The 19,514-nt window shown below is 40.8% G+C and overlaps 1 protein-coding gene across 1 annotated transcript in view; it reads left to right on the top strand.

The window, feature by feature from the left end:
- LOC117005224 (fatty acid synthase-like) overlaps positions 1-19,514 on the top strand; it is a 38,082-nt gene that overhangs the window by 2,932 nt on the left and 15,636 nt on the right. Inside the window, 20 exon segments of the mRNA XM_033076683.2 lie at positions 3,250-3,396; positions 4,202-4,354; positions 5,847-6,020; positions 6,826-7,026; positions 7,436-7,558; positions 8,187-8,302; positions 8,586-8,720; positions 11,074-11,533; positions 11,892-12,079; positions 12,910-13,099; positions 14,456-14,550; positions 14,954-15,088; positions 15,376-15,579; positions 17,093-17,150; positions 17,153-17,207; positions 17,648-17,823; positions 18,174-18,365; positions 18,661-18,745; positions 18,846-19,027; positions 19,324-19,503. Of these exon segments, the coding sequence (XP_032932574.1) occupies positions 3,270-3,396; positions 4,202-4,354; positions 5,847-6,020; positions 6,826-7,026; positions 7,436-7,558; positions 8,187-8,302; positions 8,586-8,720; positions 11,074-11,533; positions 11,892-12,079; positions 12,910-13,099; positions 14,456-14,550; positions 14,954-15,088; positions 15,376-15,579; positions 17,093-17,150; positions 17,153-17,207; positions 17,648-17,823; positions 18,174-18,365; positions 18,661-18,745; positions 18,846-19,027; positions 19,324-19,503 (3,229 nt within the window). The 5' untranslated portion in view covers positions 3,250-3,269.

Raw genomic sequence — 19,514 nt, 5'->3', positions numbered from 1 at the left:
CTGAGGAAGAAGGATGTTAGATGTCTGGTTGGATGGATTCAGAAAATACAGCCTTATGAAACGGAAGATTTGTGTTTGTCCCTCTTTATCTTTGTCTCCTGTTTATACCTGTTGCTTTTGAACACTTCACTCATCAGAGGTAGTAGAGGCAGACTGTTTGCTCTAGTCTAATCCCTTTTAAAACATCTACAGAAATAAATGTTCTTTCTTGATCTGTGCTATGCCCTATACTTGAAAATCTGTCAATTTACTGTGTCACTGCGTACAGTCAAAAAATGCTCTACGGAAAACAAGTCTCTAATAAAGTAAAAGAATAATGTAATTCACCATTTAGGGATAAAGTCAATCAACTTTAAAATAGTTTACCTACTAACTGTCTGTTAAGGAGGACCAACAACATTGTTGGTAGCTGCAACAACTACTGTAATCACTGTTTAATCAGGGATGGTTTAATATTCATGACTTTTCTCCTGACCACTCTTGTTTTTCAACAGCAGATCCTCTCTGCTATCTGCTGCTTAATCCATAATTTGTATCTTAGATGTATGCATTTGGAGCTCTTTCCGGCAAGTCTAAATCTTTCTAGTTCTTTGTATATTAAAATTTTAATTTGTGACTCTTCTTGTCCAAGTTAAAATTATCTTCTTGGCTCTTGTTCTTCTGATTTTGATTACTGCAGCATCTTTCTCTCCACCTTTGACATAGTCTTGCTCAACTACATTCATAACAAGTTGGCAAAAATTGTTTTGTTGATGAATTTCATTACTTCACTGTCTGAAAGAAAAGTTTTGTTGATTTGTTATACCTGGATAAATTTTTTTTCTGATACTCTAGGGAAAGAGATGAGGGATGGGGAGGAACAATTAAATAAGTCACATTTCATTCCTCTGAGATAGAAATGGTGTTTGTCTCCCTAGAGATCATCACCTAAAGAGCTGAGGTATAAAACTGAGTTATATTTGAATTATCATTTTCTTGTCTCATATCTTAAGCTTAAATAGTAAACTTTGTGCCCAAGTTCCCTCTTTACCTGCCCCAGCACAGAAATGCTGAAAGTGTGGTAGAGTTGTAGCCCTTGGTTGGATTTTACAGGTACAGTGGTGAGACCAGTAATAAAACTGACTTACTAGTTCTGTGTGAGTGGAAAAACTGAGAGGCTTCTCTTCAGCACTGAGTGGACTGGGCTTATTACTGCCAACTTAAGTTTTGGGGACTAGTTTCTCAGTAAGGGCCTTGCTCAACTTGGCCCTTAGTGTTTCCTTTTTTACATGAACGAGAATGGACTTAGACCTTCTCTTGCTTGGGTGTTTAGCACAAGGCCTAGAAATCCAAAATGTCCTTTTGGGAGCACTTCTGTTTCTGCTCCCAGAAGGAATGGACTGGGTGAAGTAATCATCTCTTCTGCTTCAGTGCTGGTGTTGCATAATTCCACAGTTACTCCACAGATCTGAATCAAGATAACTGCTGAAGGAAAAAAGGGTGAAAGAAATCAGGCAGTCTCTGTGCTGTTACATTCTGGCAGAGGTACATCTCAGCTGTGCAGAGGGCTCTGCTTTCCTTCTGCACACCCCAGCAACCTCATGCAGCTATGGGAAAGTATCACCTTGCCTGAGCAATGTAGTCTGTGGATGGAAGAGGGGCCTGCTTCTTGCTCAGGAGCACCAGGACGTCCCAAAAGAGGCTGCAAAACAATGCCCAGAAGAAGCATCTTGAGTTGGAAAAACAACCGCTAAGCACTTGTCAGAGAGTACCCATTAGTCCTGTATTTTGGGGAAGATGATCAAGCACCAGCAGCACTTAAGCAATGGGCCTTCTTGCCAGTGTATAGCATAATACCTGATGGAAGTCAAACTTCAGCTCTTTCGTAACAAGCCTTCAAAGTTTTTAAGGCAGACTTGTAGTTGTTTGAATATCTGATTTTCTTTGTGTTTTTTACTTGTTTAAAATCCCACACATTAAATAATATTTTGCCCCTGCTTACCAGAAGGATTATTTGAGGAAGTACTGTGAATGCTTATTATGTCTTTGGTTCCTACAACCATACTTTTATTTATTTTCATATTAAAAAACTCCCACCGTATATATGGGTATTTCCCCTACTCCTTTAACTTGTCTACTCAGGATCTAAAATTATAATTTGAATTTAACTGAAACATCAAGTTAACTTGCATGCTCTCTAGTAAGTTGTTAATATCTTTTTACTGTAATAGAAGATAAAGGTGTGTAGTATACGAGCTATCATTTGGTGCTGTGGTCTGATACAAGTGCCCTGCCATGCTACATTATGCAGCATGATGTTCTCTTGTGATTTTTGAGATTGGGGTCTTGAATGCAAATTTCTTGGGAGAACAGCTGAAATTTTTCATCCTGTCTGTATTCCAGATCTGTTCTGCCATGTCTTAAAGCACCACCCTCTATCAGTCAGGTGTAGTCAGTTCCACATTCCCAGTTCTTTAAACGTGTGGCAGTGCAGGGTCCAGTTAGGAAACATTTCAGATGTAACACTTAATTCTCTCGTTTTGGCATTTTAAATGATGCTAAATTGTATTATAGCCTTTGTGCTTTGTGTGAGTTTTCTCCTCTGTGTGTGTGCATGTATGGATGGTTTGTTATGTTTTTTGTCAATTGATAGGTTTGGTTTGGGCTTTTGGTCAGGTTTTTGTTTGCTCAGAGTTAATTGGGGGGGTGGGGGCAGGTTAGGGTTGTGTTATTTATTTGGAGGGGGTGGTTTCGTACAATCTTGTAGCTTTGTTTGGGGTTTATTTTTTTCACGTCCAACAAATCTTTTGATTATTGATTCTTAGGTTAGCATTTAAGTTTGGAATGATTGTAGAACTTGTTTTGCTACCTGTTAGGTTTGCCTTGTAATTATGTATTTTACTATGTGTATTTCATAATTTCTCCACCCACCTCTGCTCCAGCATTTTAATCTTTATTCTCTGCTGACTTCACAGAGGCTGTGCATTTAGTAGAGGAAGACGTACTCATTTTTTGGTTGTCATATAGAAATTGGTGGTTCCCAGAGACTGATGCTCCTTGAGGATAATCTTTTTCATCTTTATCAACCCCATGGGTCTTATGGGACATTTTATTAGTTGGGATTTTTTTTTTAATAGTGGAGACTCCGTGGGCTGTTCCTGTGTGGGTGTTCCTGCAAATACACTTGTTTGTCACAACATGTCAGGAAGACAAGACACATATACTTTCCTCTGTGAAATCTTACTAGCCTTACTGCTTTGTGGATCACAGCAACAGGGAGAAGTTAAGAGATGGAGGACGTGGTGATTGCAGGCATAGCAGGAAGGCTGCCAGAATCTGAGAACTTGCAAGAGTTTTGGGAGAACTTGCTTAATGGAGTTGATATGGTCACAGAGGATGATCGGAGGTGGAAACCAGGTGAGTGCTTATTGTCCCTCCTTTTGGAGCCCAGAGTTGTGATTGTTTTAGAGGAATTACCCTATGAAAGGAGAATTTATGAGATCAAAATCCTACCAGACCTGAATTAACTTTTGATAAATTGTCAAGAAATTCAGTAACAGAATACTTTTATGAAGGTCTCATGCAATCCATTTTATGATGTTATGTCCTGTGCAGTAGCAGCTTATAAATAATATGTAGCTTACTTTCAAATAACAGAGCATTCCAACAGAGCAGGTAGACAACATTAATCCTGTACCTGCTCCTGACAGCTGACAGTAAGAGAGCTCTGGCATTTTTCTGAGTTCAAAAGTAGCACAGGGATTCCAGTCCTGTGGTTTATGGCTTTTTACAATGTTCCTTTTTTGTCTGATTGTCCTTTTGAAGTGTTTGGCACATGTCTACCTAATTCAAGCTAGTAATTTGCAGAAGTCAAAAGCAGCTTTTGTTTTTCTTCTAACTGGTGACTGACTGGAACCACTATTGAGACTATATGTGCTTGGTACAACTTACCAAAGCAAAAATGGTTAAAATAGATAGATGTCTTTGCTGCTACAGCCAGTAGAGTCCTAAACCTTACAATTGGTTTTGCTAATGCAGCATTCTCATTCCCAGATGAGGTAGGTCAGTAGATACTCATGCAGCCCTCTGAGTGCCACATAGGGGAGTGAGGTTTCATGTACAATTGAAAATAGACTCTGGTCGTTCTGTACTGTGTCTCTCAGCTTGTAGCTGCTTCACTGTTGATGTATTTTGGGACTCAGTGTCAAATTTTTCTTCACAGGAATTTATGGACTGCCCAAGAGAAATGGAAAGCTCAAGGACTTAAGCAAATTTGATGCATCTTTTTTTGGGGTTCACCCCAAACAAGCTAATACAATGGATCCTCAACTTCGCTTGCTGTTGGAAGTTTCATATGAGGCCATTTTGGATGGAGGTAAGTGGATGAATGACTGACATGGGAAAATTAAGCTGTCTCCGTATAACATGCAGACATGCACCTGTGTGATGAGAACTCTTAACAAAGGAATGCCATTGCATTAGAGAGGAGCTCCAAGACATGGTGGGGGGGTTACCAGATCAGTATAAAGGTTAGAACAAAGCTGTGGTCTCTGGAATGCAAACAAGGAAATCAGTGCTGACTGTTAGCAAATCTGTACCTGCAATATGACAGAATCACTTAAACAGTCAACAATTCTAGTGCATATCTATGTTCTGCTCTACCCTAATATTCCGTAATAATTCCTTTGTAAGAGGAAAAGAAGGATGGCTTGGTTAGAATTCTCATCCATGGTCTAAATGAATGACAGATTGTCTGATGTATTCCTGTCTCTTGGCTGGATTCTTGGAAAATCTGTAGCATTTGATCTGTTTCTATAGAAGGTTTTCCTAGGAAGTGTGCTTTCAGAAATAGGAGCCTCTTTCTTCTGTCACTGCCAGTGTTTTGAGATTTTGAGTTACTTATCCACTGAACAAAGGAGTTTATTCTTCATGTCAATCAGTGTCCTGTCAGAATGTAAGCATGTGGGGAGAAAGTTGGAACAACCTCACTAGTTCTGACTAGTTACAAATTGAAAGAGTGCAAAAGATTCTTTACTGTCAGGGTTGTGAGGTATTGGAACAGGTTGTCCAGGGAGGCTGTAGATGCCCCAACCCTGGCAGTGTTCAAGGTCAGTTTGGGTAAGATCTTGAGCAGTCTGGTCATGTGTAAGATGTCCCTGCCTGTGGCAGTGGGGGGGTTGGAACTAGATGATCTTTTAAGGTCCCTTCCAACACTTCACATTTTGTGATTCTGTGACTTAATGAAATGATATTTTGCTTCTCTGCTTCTGAACCTCTGGAGATTGTGCTTCAGGCATCCTGGAGACAAACAGAATATTCAAGAAAGAAACAGCAGAGATTTCTGACAGTTGACCTTTCTATGTGTTGTTTTTTAGAGTAAAGTTGTTTCTTGTTCTGGTTGTTGGCTATTTTTGTGCTTAAGAATTCTCATTTCTGTGTTGTATCCCAGTCTCAGCTGGAGTTGGATACTGATGTGCTCACATGACATTTCATGTGCCGTGATTTTTCTCTCATTCAGTCTGCTCATTTTCTCTGCACTGGAAGTCAGCTGTTAGCTTGTCCTAACTTTTGTAGTCCATGCACTTTTTTACACAAGACTCAAGCAGTGCCCAGCTAGGCTGAAAACCTTTGTCAGGGCACAGTATGTTCTGGCCAAAAACCAATACCAAACTTCTGATGGACTCTGAAGTAAGACGTGTAAGGTCTGCAGTTGAAACAGTTAAAAGGTTAGTAAAGGTAAGGGAACAATGCTGCAGGCATGCCAGAAAGGGACAGTAGGTAGTTTTTGGTGAACTGGTGACAGTGTACCTGATATCTCAGTTTGCTCCTCATTTTGCTTATTGTAATCTATCTTCCAATCCCCATAGGTATTAATCCAGGCACCCTTCGTGGCACAGACACAGGTGTATGGGTTGGTGCCAGTGGATCAGAAGCTGGTGAAGCCCTTAGCCAAGATCCAGAAGAGCTTTTGGGATACAGTATGACTGGCTGTCAGCGTGCTATGCTTGCCAACAGGATTTCCTACTTCTTTGACTTCAAAGGTAAGTGCCCCGCAATCCTGTTGATGCTGATCATCAGTTGCAATTTCAACGATTGTACCATGGTTGCTGTAGAGGACTGGGATGGATATTATGGCACAGACCCCTTTTGGAAAGAGAAAATAGCATATAACTTTTCTAAGGAAGCATATGAGAACTAAAAAATATATAGTGACTATATGATAGGACTCCCTGTAAGGGTTTATAGCTCAGCTGCTGCTGCTGGGCATAGCTGGTGTTCATTTGAAAGATGGTGATATCAGGAAGCCTTTATAAAAAGGCCTCAGTCCTTTCTGGCCTTGAGACTGCTGTTTGGTGTCAAGATACATGGAAGTCAGCTAGACCAGAGTAAAGTAGAAGGAGAGCCACAGAAATTATGTGATTGAAGGGATGGGTATGATTTAATCCATGTATGATATTGAAGGGAATGGAGAGATGGAAATTGGTGTGGATTGCAGCAGATAACAGAGGTAATGACAAGGGCAGCATCAGGAAGGGCAAGAGATATTTACTGATGAGAATGGGTAATCAGATGAGACTTGCCTGTAAAGCTGTGTTCTGTTTTTGGTGGAGAGATAGAATTTTTAAACGTGCCCTTAAAGCAATTTTTTTTTCTCATTTTTTCCTATTTTTCTCATGCCTTACCTTGTAAGTAGGCAGAGATGGTAGTTCTAGCCTGCCATTGCATTGGGTTTATCTGCTGTGTTCTGAAGCAACGTTTTTTTTAATATGTTTCTTGTAATCCTGTCTTGTAGTCTTTGGAGAAGAATCTAGGAAATTAAGGTTGTTTTTCCTTTTGTTTCTTAAGGACCAAGCCTAACCGTTGACACAGCCTGCTCCTCTAGTCTCATTGCTCTGGAAAATGCTTATAAGGCAATTTGTCATGGGCGGTGCAGTGCAGCCCTTGTAGGTGGGGTCAACCTCTTGCTGAAACCCAACACATCTGTGCAGTTCATGAAACTGGGTATGCTTAGTCCTGATGGTGCCTGCAAGAGTTTTGATGTTTCAGGTAAGGCATTAGTACAAAAGCTTATGTTGTATGAGAGTAACTTACAGTACAGTCTGTACAGCAAAGAGCTGACCTTGTAGTTGTTCCAAGGTGTGCTGTTTGGGACATGTGCTGTACCTGATCTATGTTGCATTGAACCTGGAAAACTAACTGTGGGGAACAAACTGATACCATATGGTTCGTCCCTCTGCCTCTGGGGAGAAAAATTAGACGTCTCTTGATGGAGAATTTCTGTTGTCATTTGTGATAAGCGCTGTGTCTTTCTAGGTCATTAAATTTTTCTTTAAAAGAAATAGGTATGTCAAATTCTAATAACAGTCCATTGTAAGCAGTAATCTTACTGTGTGGTGTTTGGCAACTCTTTACAAAGCAGAGCAGAAGTCATGACTCGTTCTTTCTCTGCTCTCAGGAAATGGATATTGTCGCTCTGAAGCTGCTGTTGTTGTTCTTTTGACCAAGAGATCTATGGCTAAGAGGATCTATGCCACAATAGTAAATGCTGGAGTTAACACTGATGGCTTCAAGGAGCAAGGTACATCTCAAGCTGCTGAAAATTGAGATACCTACAGAACTGTTCAGTCTAGAGTCTTTGCCATAAAAAAATGGTCTGTTGTAGGGTTCTTTAGATGTGTGAATGGTTTTTTGTGTTTGCATTTGGTTTTGATAATGCAAAGTTCAGGACCCTGTTTTGCAAAGAACTTAAAAGGAGAGAAGTGGTGGTTTGTACTGAAGTAACAGCAATGTTGTCTTGCTAATTTAGCATTCCTCAGGACATCTCTGCAGTAATTTCTGCACTGATGGTAGAAATGTAAGTACAGTGTTATAATTCTAAGGCTCTTACCGTACTGTTGTCCAGCTTCTCCTGCTCTCCAGTTGTGGTGACACAAAGCTTCACGGGTAACTTAACCTAGACATCTAGTATACTGTTAACCAGTATCTTTCCACCCTAGCCAAACTCACTGCTTTATGTTAATATCTGATTCCTCTTCTCTTCTTACAAAGAACCTGAGAGTTTGGTGCTAAGGACATGGTGATAAGCTCTTTAGTTTAATTTGGTTTTTTGGGAGGGATCTGGCAGCCCAAAGCAAATGAAAGGATGCTAAAATCAGAACAGGAAGCACCTGATAGGAGAGTGGAATTTATGGTAATTTTGATCCTAGGTGTGACATTCCCATCTGGAAAGATGCAGGAGCAGTTGGTTGGATCTTTGTACAGGGAAAGTGGCATCAAACCTGAAGAAGTGGAGTATATTGAAGCTCATGGGACAGGCACCAAGGTCAGCATGGTCCCCTGGGGACTGAGTGTTTTCTTCTCTTGTGTCACTTGCCACACTTTTCCATTAAATTGTTCTTTCTTTTCTCAAAGTAAAACCCTTTTGCCTTCCACCAGTTAGTAGAATATGTTCTGCTTCACTACTTTTTGTCTTCTACCAGTTAGTAGAATATGTTCTGCTTCACTAGTTTTGGACTTTACCTGAACACCATAATCTTTCAGATTTCTCTTTTGGGGTGTGTTTCAGAAGTGCTGGCTAATAGCCATTCTGATTCTTTTCGTACTAGGTTGGAGATCCACAGGAAGTGAATGGCATTACAGGTATCTTCTGCAATTGTAAGCGGGAACCACTGTTGATCGGATCAACCAAGTCAAATATGGGTCATCCAGAGCCTGCCTCAGGGCTTGCTGCGTTAGCCAAGGTAACGGGAGGCTTGAGAAGGAAAATTTGGGGTGGTGGGTAACACCAGTGTGTGGGATTGTATTTGTTTGGTTTAAGGAAAATCTGCATTGTTTCAGGGTAAAATGTTCACTGATAATGATAAGAACTCAGGTTTTTCTCATTAACTACTTACTTCACATGTGAATATTTAAAAAGCTCTGGTGGCTGTCCTGCAAACCACCAAATAAATACTCAGGTGGCTCTCTGCTGTGTGCACACACTTTTCCGTTCCCACTTCCTACTGAATTCTGTAGGGGTGTAACTCTGCTCAGAATGAAGGCTTTAGGATCCTTTTGTTAATCCTTTTTGATTACTTTGTTAATCTTTACACTGGGAATTCCAACAGAACTCTGCTGCAAATCATTTGGGTTTGAGGCACATACATGTAGGGGGATTTAGATGTTTGGAGTAGCTGACAGTGATCAAAGATGAGAGGCAGTGTGGGCTTTCAGTGCCAAAAGAGCAGCCGATCCTTTTGGCTTTCTGTTAGGGATGTATCATCTCTTCCTTTTCTTTCTTAGGGTGGCAAGAAGCCAGGTGAGTTCTCTGGGATGAGGCTACCAGCATGAAAAACTGTCTTAGCAACCAGCTTGCTAACTACTGCTGTAGGCAGACAGTCATCTATTGGCTCTGGCTGCTAAACTGCTTAGCAGAGAGCTAGCTAATGTTCACACTTGTTTGTAAGCCTATTACCATAGAACCCTGCAAACCAAAGTCACGTACACTGCCACTGCTAGTTTTAGACTCTTCAGAGTGGTCACTTGTGGTCCAAATACAACTTACTGTGCGTAGCCTCACCTGCATGGCGATAGCAGTGTCTGTCTCACTGTAAAGAAAAGTTTAGGGGTTTTTTAGTGCCTTTATCTCTGACTGACACATTCTTCATAGAAGGAATGATAGCTTAGTCATAAAATAAGCTTCTCAATCCATATTGTGTTGTATGTAACAAACAGTTTGTTTACTGTGGTTCTGTGATCTGTCAGGACAGGATCATAACTTTGAGGTACTGTTGCCCCACCTCTATACCAAACTCAGTGTTTCTTAGACAGTAACTGTCTCAGGATATCTGTAATTTGTGTAAATGTTTTCTTCCAGAATTCCATAAAATGCTGCTATGTGAGGTATCAGGAAATTAGATCTTGAAAATATCAGATTTCAGACTTGAAAAGAAACTATTAATTATATGGATAGGTAGGAATGAAACTAAGACTTGCCAAGTCTTCTTCCTGCATCTTTGAATTACTCAGCCTGTCTAATCACTTGCTTTGCAGCAAATACAAAGCTTTTTAGTGGCAGTGGTGATATGCTCACTGGACTGTGCTCTCAAACCTAGGTAGAAACCATGGCCAATTTAAAGTACAATATGTATCAGTGTAATGCAGCAGCACATTCAAAGTGTGTAGTATTTCAGGTGTAGGACAGTGTGCATGAAAATACTTTGATTACAGCTTAAAAACACGTTGACTGTGAGTTGAAGTCGTATACTCACACTGGTTGTTCTCCCAGTTAAGCTACCATGTCTGATAGTCAACTTGGAAGAGCAACTACCAAGACATTATGTCTCTCTGACCATTCTGGGTTGATGAAGGAACTGTCAAACATACAGAGCACACTGTGTTTGTAGATGACCTTGTAGTCTGCAATTTGCTGGGCTTGTTCCACAGATAAATGTGGGCTTGGTGTTGTGAGCTGTACATAGAGAGAAGCTACTGAGAGAAGGGAACTCTTGCTTTTTTGGCACAGATATTTTGTTCCTCACACTGTTTCAGTACTTCCCTTTGGCTCTGCCAGTTCTACCCAGTCTGCTGTTTCTGCATTTTGAATCAGGGAAACAGCAAGCAGGTGTAAAGCAGCAAGCAGAATTCTTTACCAATGCTTCAGCTTGATTCTTTTGCCGCAAAACAAGAAGTAGAAGCATTTTGTTGTGATAAGGAAGCTGATTTGTGACTCAGTATGACTGGGGAGGGATGAAGTAGAATGTGATAAATGGGATCTGAAAGGGGAAAAAGATGATGTGATAGTCTTAGTACCTAGGCTACTTTTCCAGCAAGACCGCATGGCTTGCCACTTAGAAAGAGACTGGAAGCTAAACTTTATGCTACTGCTCTCAACTTCCCTGCTAACTTTCTGCATGGTCTCAAAATTTGCCTAGGTGATGCAGTTGCTACCTCAGTAACATCAATAATGCTATTCTCTGGAATGTCCCTTTGTCCAGACATAGAGAACTGCTTCAGAATATGCTATATGGTTGTTTGTAGTAAAATAGTAACAACAAAAGAATGTTTGTCGTGAGACAAAGTGTGGAGCACAGAACACTCTGGTTTTGCTTTCAGGTCATTCTCTCTCTGGAACATGGACTGTGGGCTCCAAATCTTCATTTCAATACCCCAAATCCAGATATTCCTGCCTTACACGATGGTTCTCTGAAGGTAGTTTGTAAACCAACACCAGTGAAAGGTGGCCTTATTGGTATCAACTCTTTTGGCTTTGGAGGTGCTAATGCTCATGTCATTCTGAGGCCAAACAAGAACAAATGCCAGCCTCTGGAGACTTGTAACGTGCCAAGGCTGGTTCAGATTTCTGGCAGAACCCAGGAAGCTGTGGAAACACTAATTCAAGAGAGCAGAAAACATGGAGGATGCAGCCCATTTGTAAGCCTGCTCAGCGATATCTCTACAGTTCCCGTGTCCTCCATGCCCTACAGGGGCTACACACTGGTTGGCACCGAAAGTGACATAAAAGAGGTTCAGCAAGTTCAAGCATCTGATAGACCCCTCTGGTACATATGCTCAGGTAGGTGTGCAGCATAGAGTCCGCGCTTTTCCATTCCTCTTTAAATCTGGGGCTTGAACAATTGTATTCTGTGCTCTAATGTTATTTTACAGTGTATTATGAGGAAATATTTTGCAACTCTGTGACATGTCTAGGAGTCTAGTGTTATCTGTATTTTATCAAAACGTTCCAACTTGACTGTCTTCTGATTATAGCAAAGTCCAGCAAAATTAAAAGCAGTGCCTAATTTAGAGAATGTAAGAAATGTACAATGTTTTGCTCTTAGTTACAATTCTTTAACTGTCAGAGGAAGTGTGTTGTGTCTACTCCTGTTTCAGAGTATTACTAAAAGTTCACTTTCTCCTTGCCTATCCTGCAGGCATGGGAACACAGTGGAAAGGCATGGGCCTGAGCCTTATGAAGTTGGATCTGTTTCGCCAGTCTATATTGCGTTCAGATGAGGCTTTGAAGAACACAGGCCTGAAGGTCTCAGACCTGCTGCTGCAAGCAAATGAGAACACTTTTGATGACACTGTTCATGCATTTGTTGGACTAGCTGCTATTCAGGCAAGACTCAAAGGGCTAGTGGAGGGGGGTGGTGGACTCAATTCATACAAGCACCTTCTGCTAATGTATCCATTTGTCTGGTAACACTTTATACCGACTGATGGATGCTTGTTTTATGTAATCAACAAGCGGCAGCTGTTGGAAATAGCTCTCTGAGTGGAGGGAGTATGCTGTGCGCTTGAGAGTTTTGGGCTTTGCCACTTACAAGTACATAACAAAGTTTTTGGTACAGGCATTCTTGGCCTCACTGCTTTTTTCTTACAAGATGTTTGGACTAATACTGGTCTGAACTGCTTTACATGTGTATCTGTGTGTGTATGTGGCATGGTTTCTTCCTTTAAGAGATTTAGGAATGCCCTTAAGTTTTAGGCAAATGTGCCAAGGAGTAAAATTCCATTTAATGTCTTCTAAAATTTGTGTTGCACATGTACTAAATTAAGTTGAATGAAGCCTCTTCATGATTCTGAGTGTCAATGTGGTATTCATGGTCTCTTAATAAACTAGAGGCCAAGCTTCTGAAGTGGTCTGGAGAGCTGGTCTTGCCTCTTTCCTTGTACAGACACATTCTTGGCAGCCTTATGTTGTTGGAAATATTTTCTTAGTGGAAAATTGCATTGTGAAGAGGCCCAGACAGTACTAGAGTTGCATGATGATTCTTGGGATTGCTTTGAAAGGAAGATGGAACTATAGTTGCAGGGGAAAAAAAAAGCAGTGGGGCCAAGAATGTGTGTACCAAAAAGTTTATTATGTATTTGCTACTGCAGTGTACCTTTGAGGCCTGACACCTGCTTACTCTGGCATGAAAGCAATAATCTTACTTCTGCTTGCAGATTGCTCAGATTGATATGTTGAAGGCTGCAGGTCTGCAACCTGATGGGATTTTGGGCCACTCAGTCGGAGAACTAGCTTGTGGCTATGCAGACAACTCCTTAAGTCATGAGGAAGCCATTCTTGCCGCTTATTGGCGGGGACGATGCGTTAAAGAGGCCAAATTGCCACCTGGAGGAATGGCTGCTGTTGGTAGGTACACCCTTACCAAAAGTTATAGAGGAAAGTGCCTCTGATCTCTGTAGCATGCCATTGGGATAAAATTGGTCTCTGAAACGATCATGTCTGTAAAATTTTGGCCACTGTTGCCTCTTCTTCATTTTCTTCTGATGTAGAACCAGTTCTTAAATATTTAAGTAGATACAATGGTAGTGATCTCTGTCCTGGAATACATCAGGATTTTGGTCACCATCCAAAATTTAAGTGAAAATGGAGGGATTTATTGTCAGGTGACCAATGACAGGCCTGATAAATAACCACCTTGAAACAAGGTGTGTATATATTTTTTTTTTTTTTTGTAATTTTTTTTCAAAAGGAGACTAATGATTGTCTGCAAGAGTAATGAGATGTGAAAACAGTAACCACTATGATGTAATGGGCAGCTGGCTAGTGGAATTTACTATGGTCTAATAGCAATTAGGAAAAAGCTTTCTCCTGAACAGGCTTTGCTTTGTGTTTCTGTAAGCCATAGTTTTGCCCACTGTCAGGTAAAATTTTGGACCCAGCAGTTTTGCTTTGTGGTGCGGCTTTATAGTGGCTTGTGTGTTTAAAAATAAAATTATTATTGGTAGCACTGTTGTTCTTCTGTTTCTTATTGGATGCAGTGGTCAATTAAAAGCTGAAAACACTTAGGAGAAAAGCTGTGGCAGGTATAATGCAGTATATTGGATTAGATGATGTGCTATAATTTCAGATTTCTTAATTTAAGTAATTGTACAAAAGACTACCTACCTAATTTAACTTTTTTTTCCCCTTGAGATTAAATAAATGGCATTTTTATCATAGAACTTGGAAAACTGCATATAGTATGTTTTTGATAATCTGATGTTGAGTTTAAGTTCTTCCTGTGACTTGTATCTGTGTAGTGTATGATCAGATGCTTCAACCTAGCATACCACTAGAGTATTGATTTCTGTGGATATTTTGTGTCTCTCAGCAATCCTAGCTAGAACAGGTGAGAGAACAGGTGGGCTTGGCTCCTAGAAACTAATGGCAACATGAGACTAAGCAACAGATTCTGTAGCTTCTTTGAAAGTTTGAGGGTTACCCCCACCTCATTCATTAATGGGATGGTGCAAAGATTTGGCTTCTGTTCTTGTGTTCAGCATAACTGTGATAAATGTCATGTTAAAGCTCTAGGGCAAATATTCTTAGCTTTTGCAGAATTGCTTTGGAGCCGGGGGGGAAATATCCATCAGTCTCTTGCGAGTACTTCCCAATTTCACAAAGTGCTGAATTGAGCACAGTGACTGTGTGGTTAAGATTTCCTTCTCTTATAAGGCTCATAGCTAGAAACACTGTTGTTGTCCTGTCATCTTCCTTCTGCAGGTCTGACATGGGAGGAATGTAAACAACGCTGTCCTCCAAATGTGGTACCAGCCTGTCACAATTCTGAAGACACTGTCACTGTTTCAGGGCCTCTGGTGAGCATTTAACTGGTACAGTGCATATCAGGATTGTGAGTGGGGCCTGTGAAGTTCAGGTTTGAAGAAAGTATGAAGCTTACTTAGAGTTCACCTGTTTGCAACGGGGAGCTGGACTGAAGTGGTGGAGTGAACCTAATACTTTATACAGACTTACACAAATAGTCTGTGAGAGGAAGTGATATGCATGCCTTACCTCAGTAAGCTAGTAATAAAATCTCTCTTATGTCCATGGGCAGAGACAATGATAAATGATAAGACTGAGAAGGGCAATAGCCTCATGCCTGCTATGGCTCCCCTTAAATGGCAACTGATGAAGTCTATGGAGGGACTACAGCGGCTTCTACAGATGCCAAGTATTTGGTGATCTTTCCTCTTAGTTCATTTATATTCCTCTTCTTAGGACTCTGTGAATGAGTTTGTAGCCAAACTGAAGAAAGATGGTGTGTTTGCAAAGGAGGTGCGCAGTGCTGGCGTCGCATTTCACTCCTATTACATGGCATCTATTGCACCAACACTGCTCAGTGCGCTGAAAAAGGTAATACTGCCAAACTGTGGCTTGCATGGCTTATGCTCTGACACCTTGGTTGACTGTAGGTTGTGCTGACCTTAAGGGAACTCCTTTTTTCAAAAGGAAGAGAAAAATCTCTTGAAGAGCATGTAGACCACTGTGAAATCTAATGTTTGAATCACTTGGCCTCGAGCAGAAGGATGTCCTGACCAGTCAGCCTGGGAGAAATGGAGGAACTGTTTGCTTTTGCCTATCGTATTGTTCTCTATGACTTGTAACTCTTTCTCCTGTCCTTCTTTCTTGACTGTCTGTAGGTCATTCCACACCCTAAACCTCGCTCAGCACGATGGATCAGTACATCTATCCCTGAATCTCAGTGGCAAGGTGATCTGGCTAGGAATTCCTCTGCAGAGTACCATGTGAATAACCTAGTGAATCCAGTGCTGTTCCACGAAGGTCTGAAGCATATTCCAGAGAATGCTGTTGTAGTAGAGATTGCTCCACATGCTCTTTTACAGGTACTGTATTTGACTATTTCAATATGATACTATATTGATAGTATCGTGCTGCTGCAAGGAGTTTGAGGGTCTAAGGGCTAAGGAAGACTGCAGGTTTGGTTTTTTGGGGATTTTTTTACACCCTAGTTCTGAGAACATTTGCTTCCTTCAGTACTTCTACGCTTTTTCCAGTCTTAATGTTTGGTTTTTTGTTTGTTTCTTTGTGGTTTTTTAAGGGGTGTGTTAATACTAAAAATTAAAATTAAAAAATCCCTAACACACTACCATTTCCCATGCAGACATTCACATTACTGCTGTTACTTGTTCCTATGCACTTCAGATAGCTGATAGCCACCTTTCTGGACTGCATAATAAGTAAGGAAAGCATTTCAGTGTTTGGATCTAATGGAGAGTGTGTGCAAAAATTACAGTCTGGATGCAGACTTAACAGGCCTTCTCTATGAAAAAAAATCTGTTACCATCTGTACACTGAATTTGAGTTGAGGTTTCGTCCTAAAAAGTGGTGGTGTTTTCCCTTCTCCTAGACCAAGTACTCTGAGACCACAGGAGCTTTCCAGCTTCTTAAACTCCTTTCCCTAATGAGATCAGATCATTATTCCTTTCTCCCCGCCCTATAAAAGTTGATTCTTGTGGAATTACCTCCATAGTAAAGAATGCAAAACTTGAGGTGCATTGGGAGATTCTTGCTCTTCAGGATTAGTGGTGTGGTCTTGTCTCTGTCCCTTAAGTCTCAAGGACTGGTTTGTTTCATTTGGTCAGAGGCATGCAAGAGGAGAAGTCTTAGGAAAAATAGTAGTTACTCATGAATCAAGATTAATAGTTATACAGTGCCTTCTGAATTTCAATCCAGTGTATTTTTGCTGTGTCATGTTAGTCTTATGCTTTGAAAGTGACTTGAATGGAGAATCAAGAGTACAGTTTTTTAAATTGGGCAGATATTTTTTCGATACAGTATGTGCCTCGATTTTGGACTCTAATGCAAGTGACTTAGACTTCATTGTCTGGATTTGAGAGTGTTCTGATTTTTCTCTTCCATTCCTTTCTTTTCTCATGTAAAAACTGCAGGATCAAATTGACAAGATAAAAATTGGGCCAGGTATTCAAGGCTGAGTTTTTTGGTCTAATAGCTTTTGCTTGAAAAATGCTCTAGGATACTTCAGACTAGAAGGTGCTGCTCCAGGGAAGGGAGTGTGTGCAAGTGGGAGGCATGAGAAGGTGATTTTGCAGTTCTTCAAGTCCAGGTTTTGATTTCGCTTCACAGTCTGCTTGGGAAAGGGATATTTGTGTTTTGGCAGAATTGCATCAATATTCTTAAGGTTCTGCTTTACCAGATATGCAACAATTTGGGTTGCTGGAAGGGTACTCTTCCCTGTTAAAGTGGTATATGTGCCAGCACCTAGCACAGAACTCTTGGCACAGATACATAAATGGTTTGAGACCTATAGATAAAAATTCAGAGACAAAGTAGTAAGTAATGCCTTCTACCAGTGATTTATGGATTCTGCTTTACCAGGCTATCTTGAGGAGAACTTTGAAACCAACTTGCACCATTCTACCTTTGATGAAGAAGGAGCACAAAATAATTTGGAGTTCTTCCTAACACAGATTGGAAAGATTCATGTAACTGGGTAAGGAGACTACGGGAGGAGGGTGAGTGGAATAATGGAAGGGAATTCAGGTCTCTTCTCTAATAAGCATGTCCTCACAAGGATTAAATACTCCTTCAAGAAACCTTGAAAAAAATGGGAGGTACATTTGTGCTTTACATACTTAGCATGCTCATTTGTGAAGAGTTCCTGTGGGTTAGAGACTGCTTGGGCGGGGAAGGTGCCTTCTAAGGATGAGTCCCATTTTAAAGGCCTAGGAACCTGAGACTAACTTCTGGAACTAAACTTTGCGTCTTATAGACTGTTAATTACAAATTTGGCTGCAATAACTGTTCATGATACATCTCATATGGAGTCCGAGACCAATTACTGCCTGACCTCTTAAGTATTATAACCAATTTTTTTCCGTACTATTTCTTCCCATCCCTTCCCCCACTGTCTTGATTCTTTTTGTTTTATAGGATAAATGTTCTTGGGAATAACTTGTTCCCATCTGTGGAATACCCTGTCCCTGTGGGAACACCCCTTATTTCTCCATACATCAAATGGGACCACAGTCAGGACTGGGATGTTTCAAAAGCTGAAGACTTTCCAGGAGGTTCCAAAGGCTCTGCATCTGGTTCAGTCTACAATATTGGTGTGTTGCTGGTTTGGAGTTTATTATTTGTTTGTCGCTTTCCTGCTTTACCTGTGTGTTTCCTTTTGTAAAACTAAGAAAAGAATACTCAAAACAGCATCCTGGAAGCCAACCTCTGAAACTTAAATGTTTGGTTTGGATTGTAAAACAACTTGTATGTTTCTGAAATGGGATGATGAGAACATGAACAAACTGGGAACCTCTGTTGCTTTAGACAGAGTAATTTTAAGAGCTGCATCTTTTTAGGCAGAATAGCTGGAGAAACTAGAACCTCTTGTAGATACTGAGGGGGCAAAACCTCTCAATGAGAGTGTTTTCATTATTTTGTTCTGATCTTTGTTCTTTGACAGATGTGAGTCCTGAGTCTCCTGACCACTACTTGACTGGTCACTGCATTGATGGCAGAGTTTTGTACCCAGCAACTGGGTACCTAGTGCTGGCTTGGCGAACACTGGCACGGTCTCTTGGCATGGCCATGGAGGAAATGGCTGTTATGTTTGAAGATGTCACAATTCATCAGGCAACTATCATTCCCAAGAAGGGTGAGTGAGGACTGCTGGTATAGCTGCACTACTGTGTAGGGAAGATGGAGGGAGTGGGAGGAAATGAATGCATGGGGAAAAGTGAGGAGGAATGTAGGAGACTATAAAGAAGAGTGCAGTATGACTGAGCAAAGTAATGGATTCATACAGTTAAGTAGTATAGTAGTGTAGTTAAGTAGTATACATCTTTATTGCATGTTCTGAGCAGTGAGTCTAGAGATAGTGAAAGAAAAAGTTCTGCTTGAGGATGGTAGAATTAAATGACCTCACAGTTCTTATTCAATGTTTCTTGCAGGATCAGTACAGCTGGAAGTAAGACTCATGCCAGCTTCCCACTGCTTTGAGGTGTCAGGAAATGGGAATCTTGCTGTGAGTGGTAAGTGAAGGAAGTGTAAGTGTATATATATGGTCTTAGTAAAATCCAGTATTTATAAACAGTGATAATGATTGTTATTCTTGTTACTGTGTCCTTCAGGGAAGATTTCCCTCCTAGAAAAACACTGCTCAGAAGAATTTACATAGCCAGACAGATGGCTTTTGGACTCAAGTAGACAGGAGCTCAAAGCCTGGACTCTTGAAAGAAGACATTTATCAAGAGCTGCATCTGCGTGGATATAATTATGGACCAACTTTCCAGGGTGTTCTAGAATGCAACAGTGAAGGTGAATTTCTTTTTAAAGAAGCACAATGAGCCTGGATATTACAATGATGGCTATTTGATCTTTTAATTCCATTTGTATTAATAGTTCACCTGACTGTGCCTTGTGAGGTAATTATACTTTGATAAGAGAACAGCTGGGAGTTCTAATAGAGCATTGATGTTCTCTCCAATGTAGAACCTGTGTGGTGTTTATAGGGGAAGCTGTGTACATACACCAAACTCGCTATTTAATAAACAGTGACATTCTAGCATCTGGTGAATGATGAAACAGTTAGGCTTTCTCTTCCTCTTCTGCAGCAAGTGCAGGCAAAGTTCTGTGGAATGGGAACTGGGTAGCCTTCCTTGATGCTCTGCTACATATGGTGATCTTACCTGAGGCTGGCCGCAGTCTGCGCTTACCCACGAGGATTCGCTCAGTCTGTATTGATCCAGTGCTGCATCAAGAGCAGGTGTGCCAATACCAAGACAATATAGAAGGTAATGTCTCT

This window comes from Catharus ustulatus, chromosome 20 (genome assembly GCF_009819885.2).
Source record: "Catharus ustulatus isolate bCatUst1 chromosome 20, bCatUst1.pri.v2, whole genome shotgun sequence".
In the NCBI taxonomy this organism is placed as follows: Eukaryota; Metazoa; Chordata; class Aves; order Passeriformes; family Turdidae; genus Catharus; species Catharus ustulatus.
This window is presented reverse-complemented; position numbering and strand designations above follow the sequence as displayed.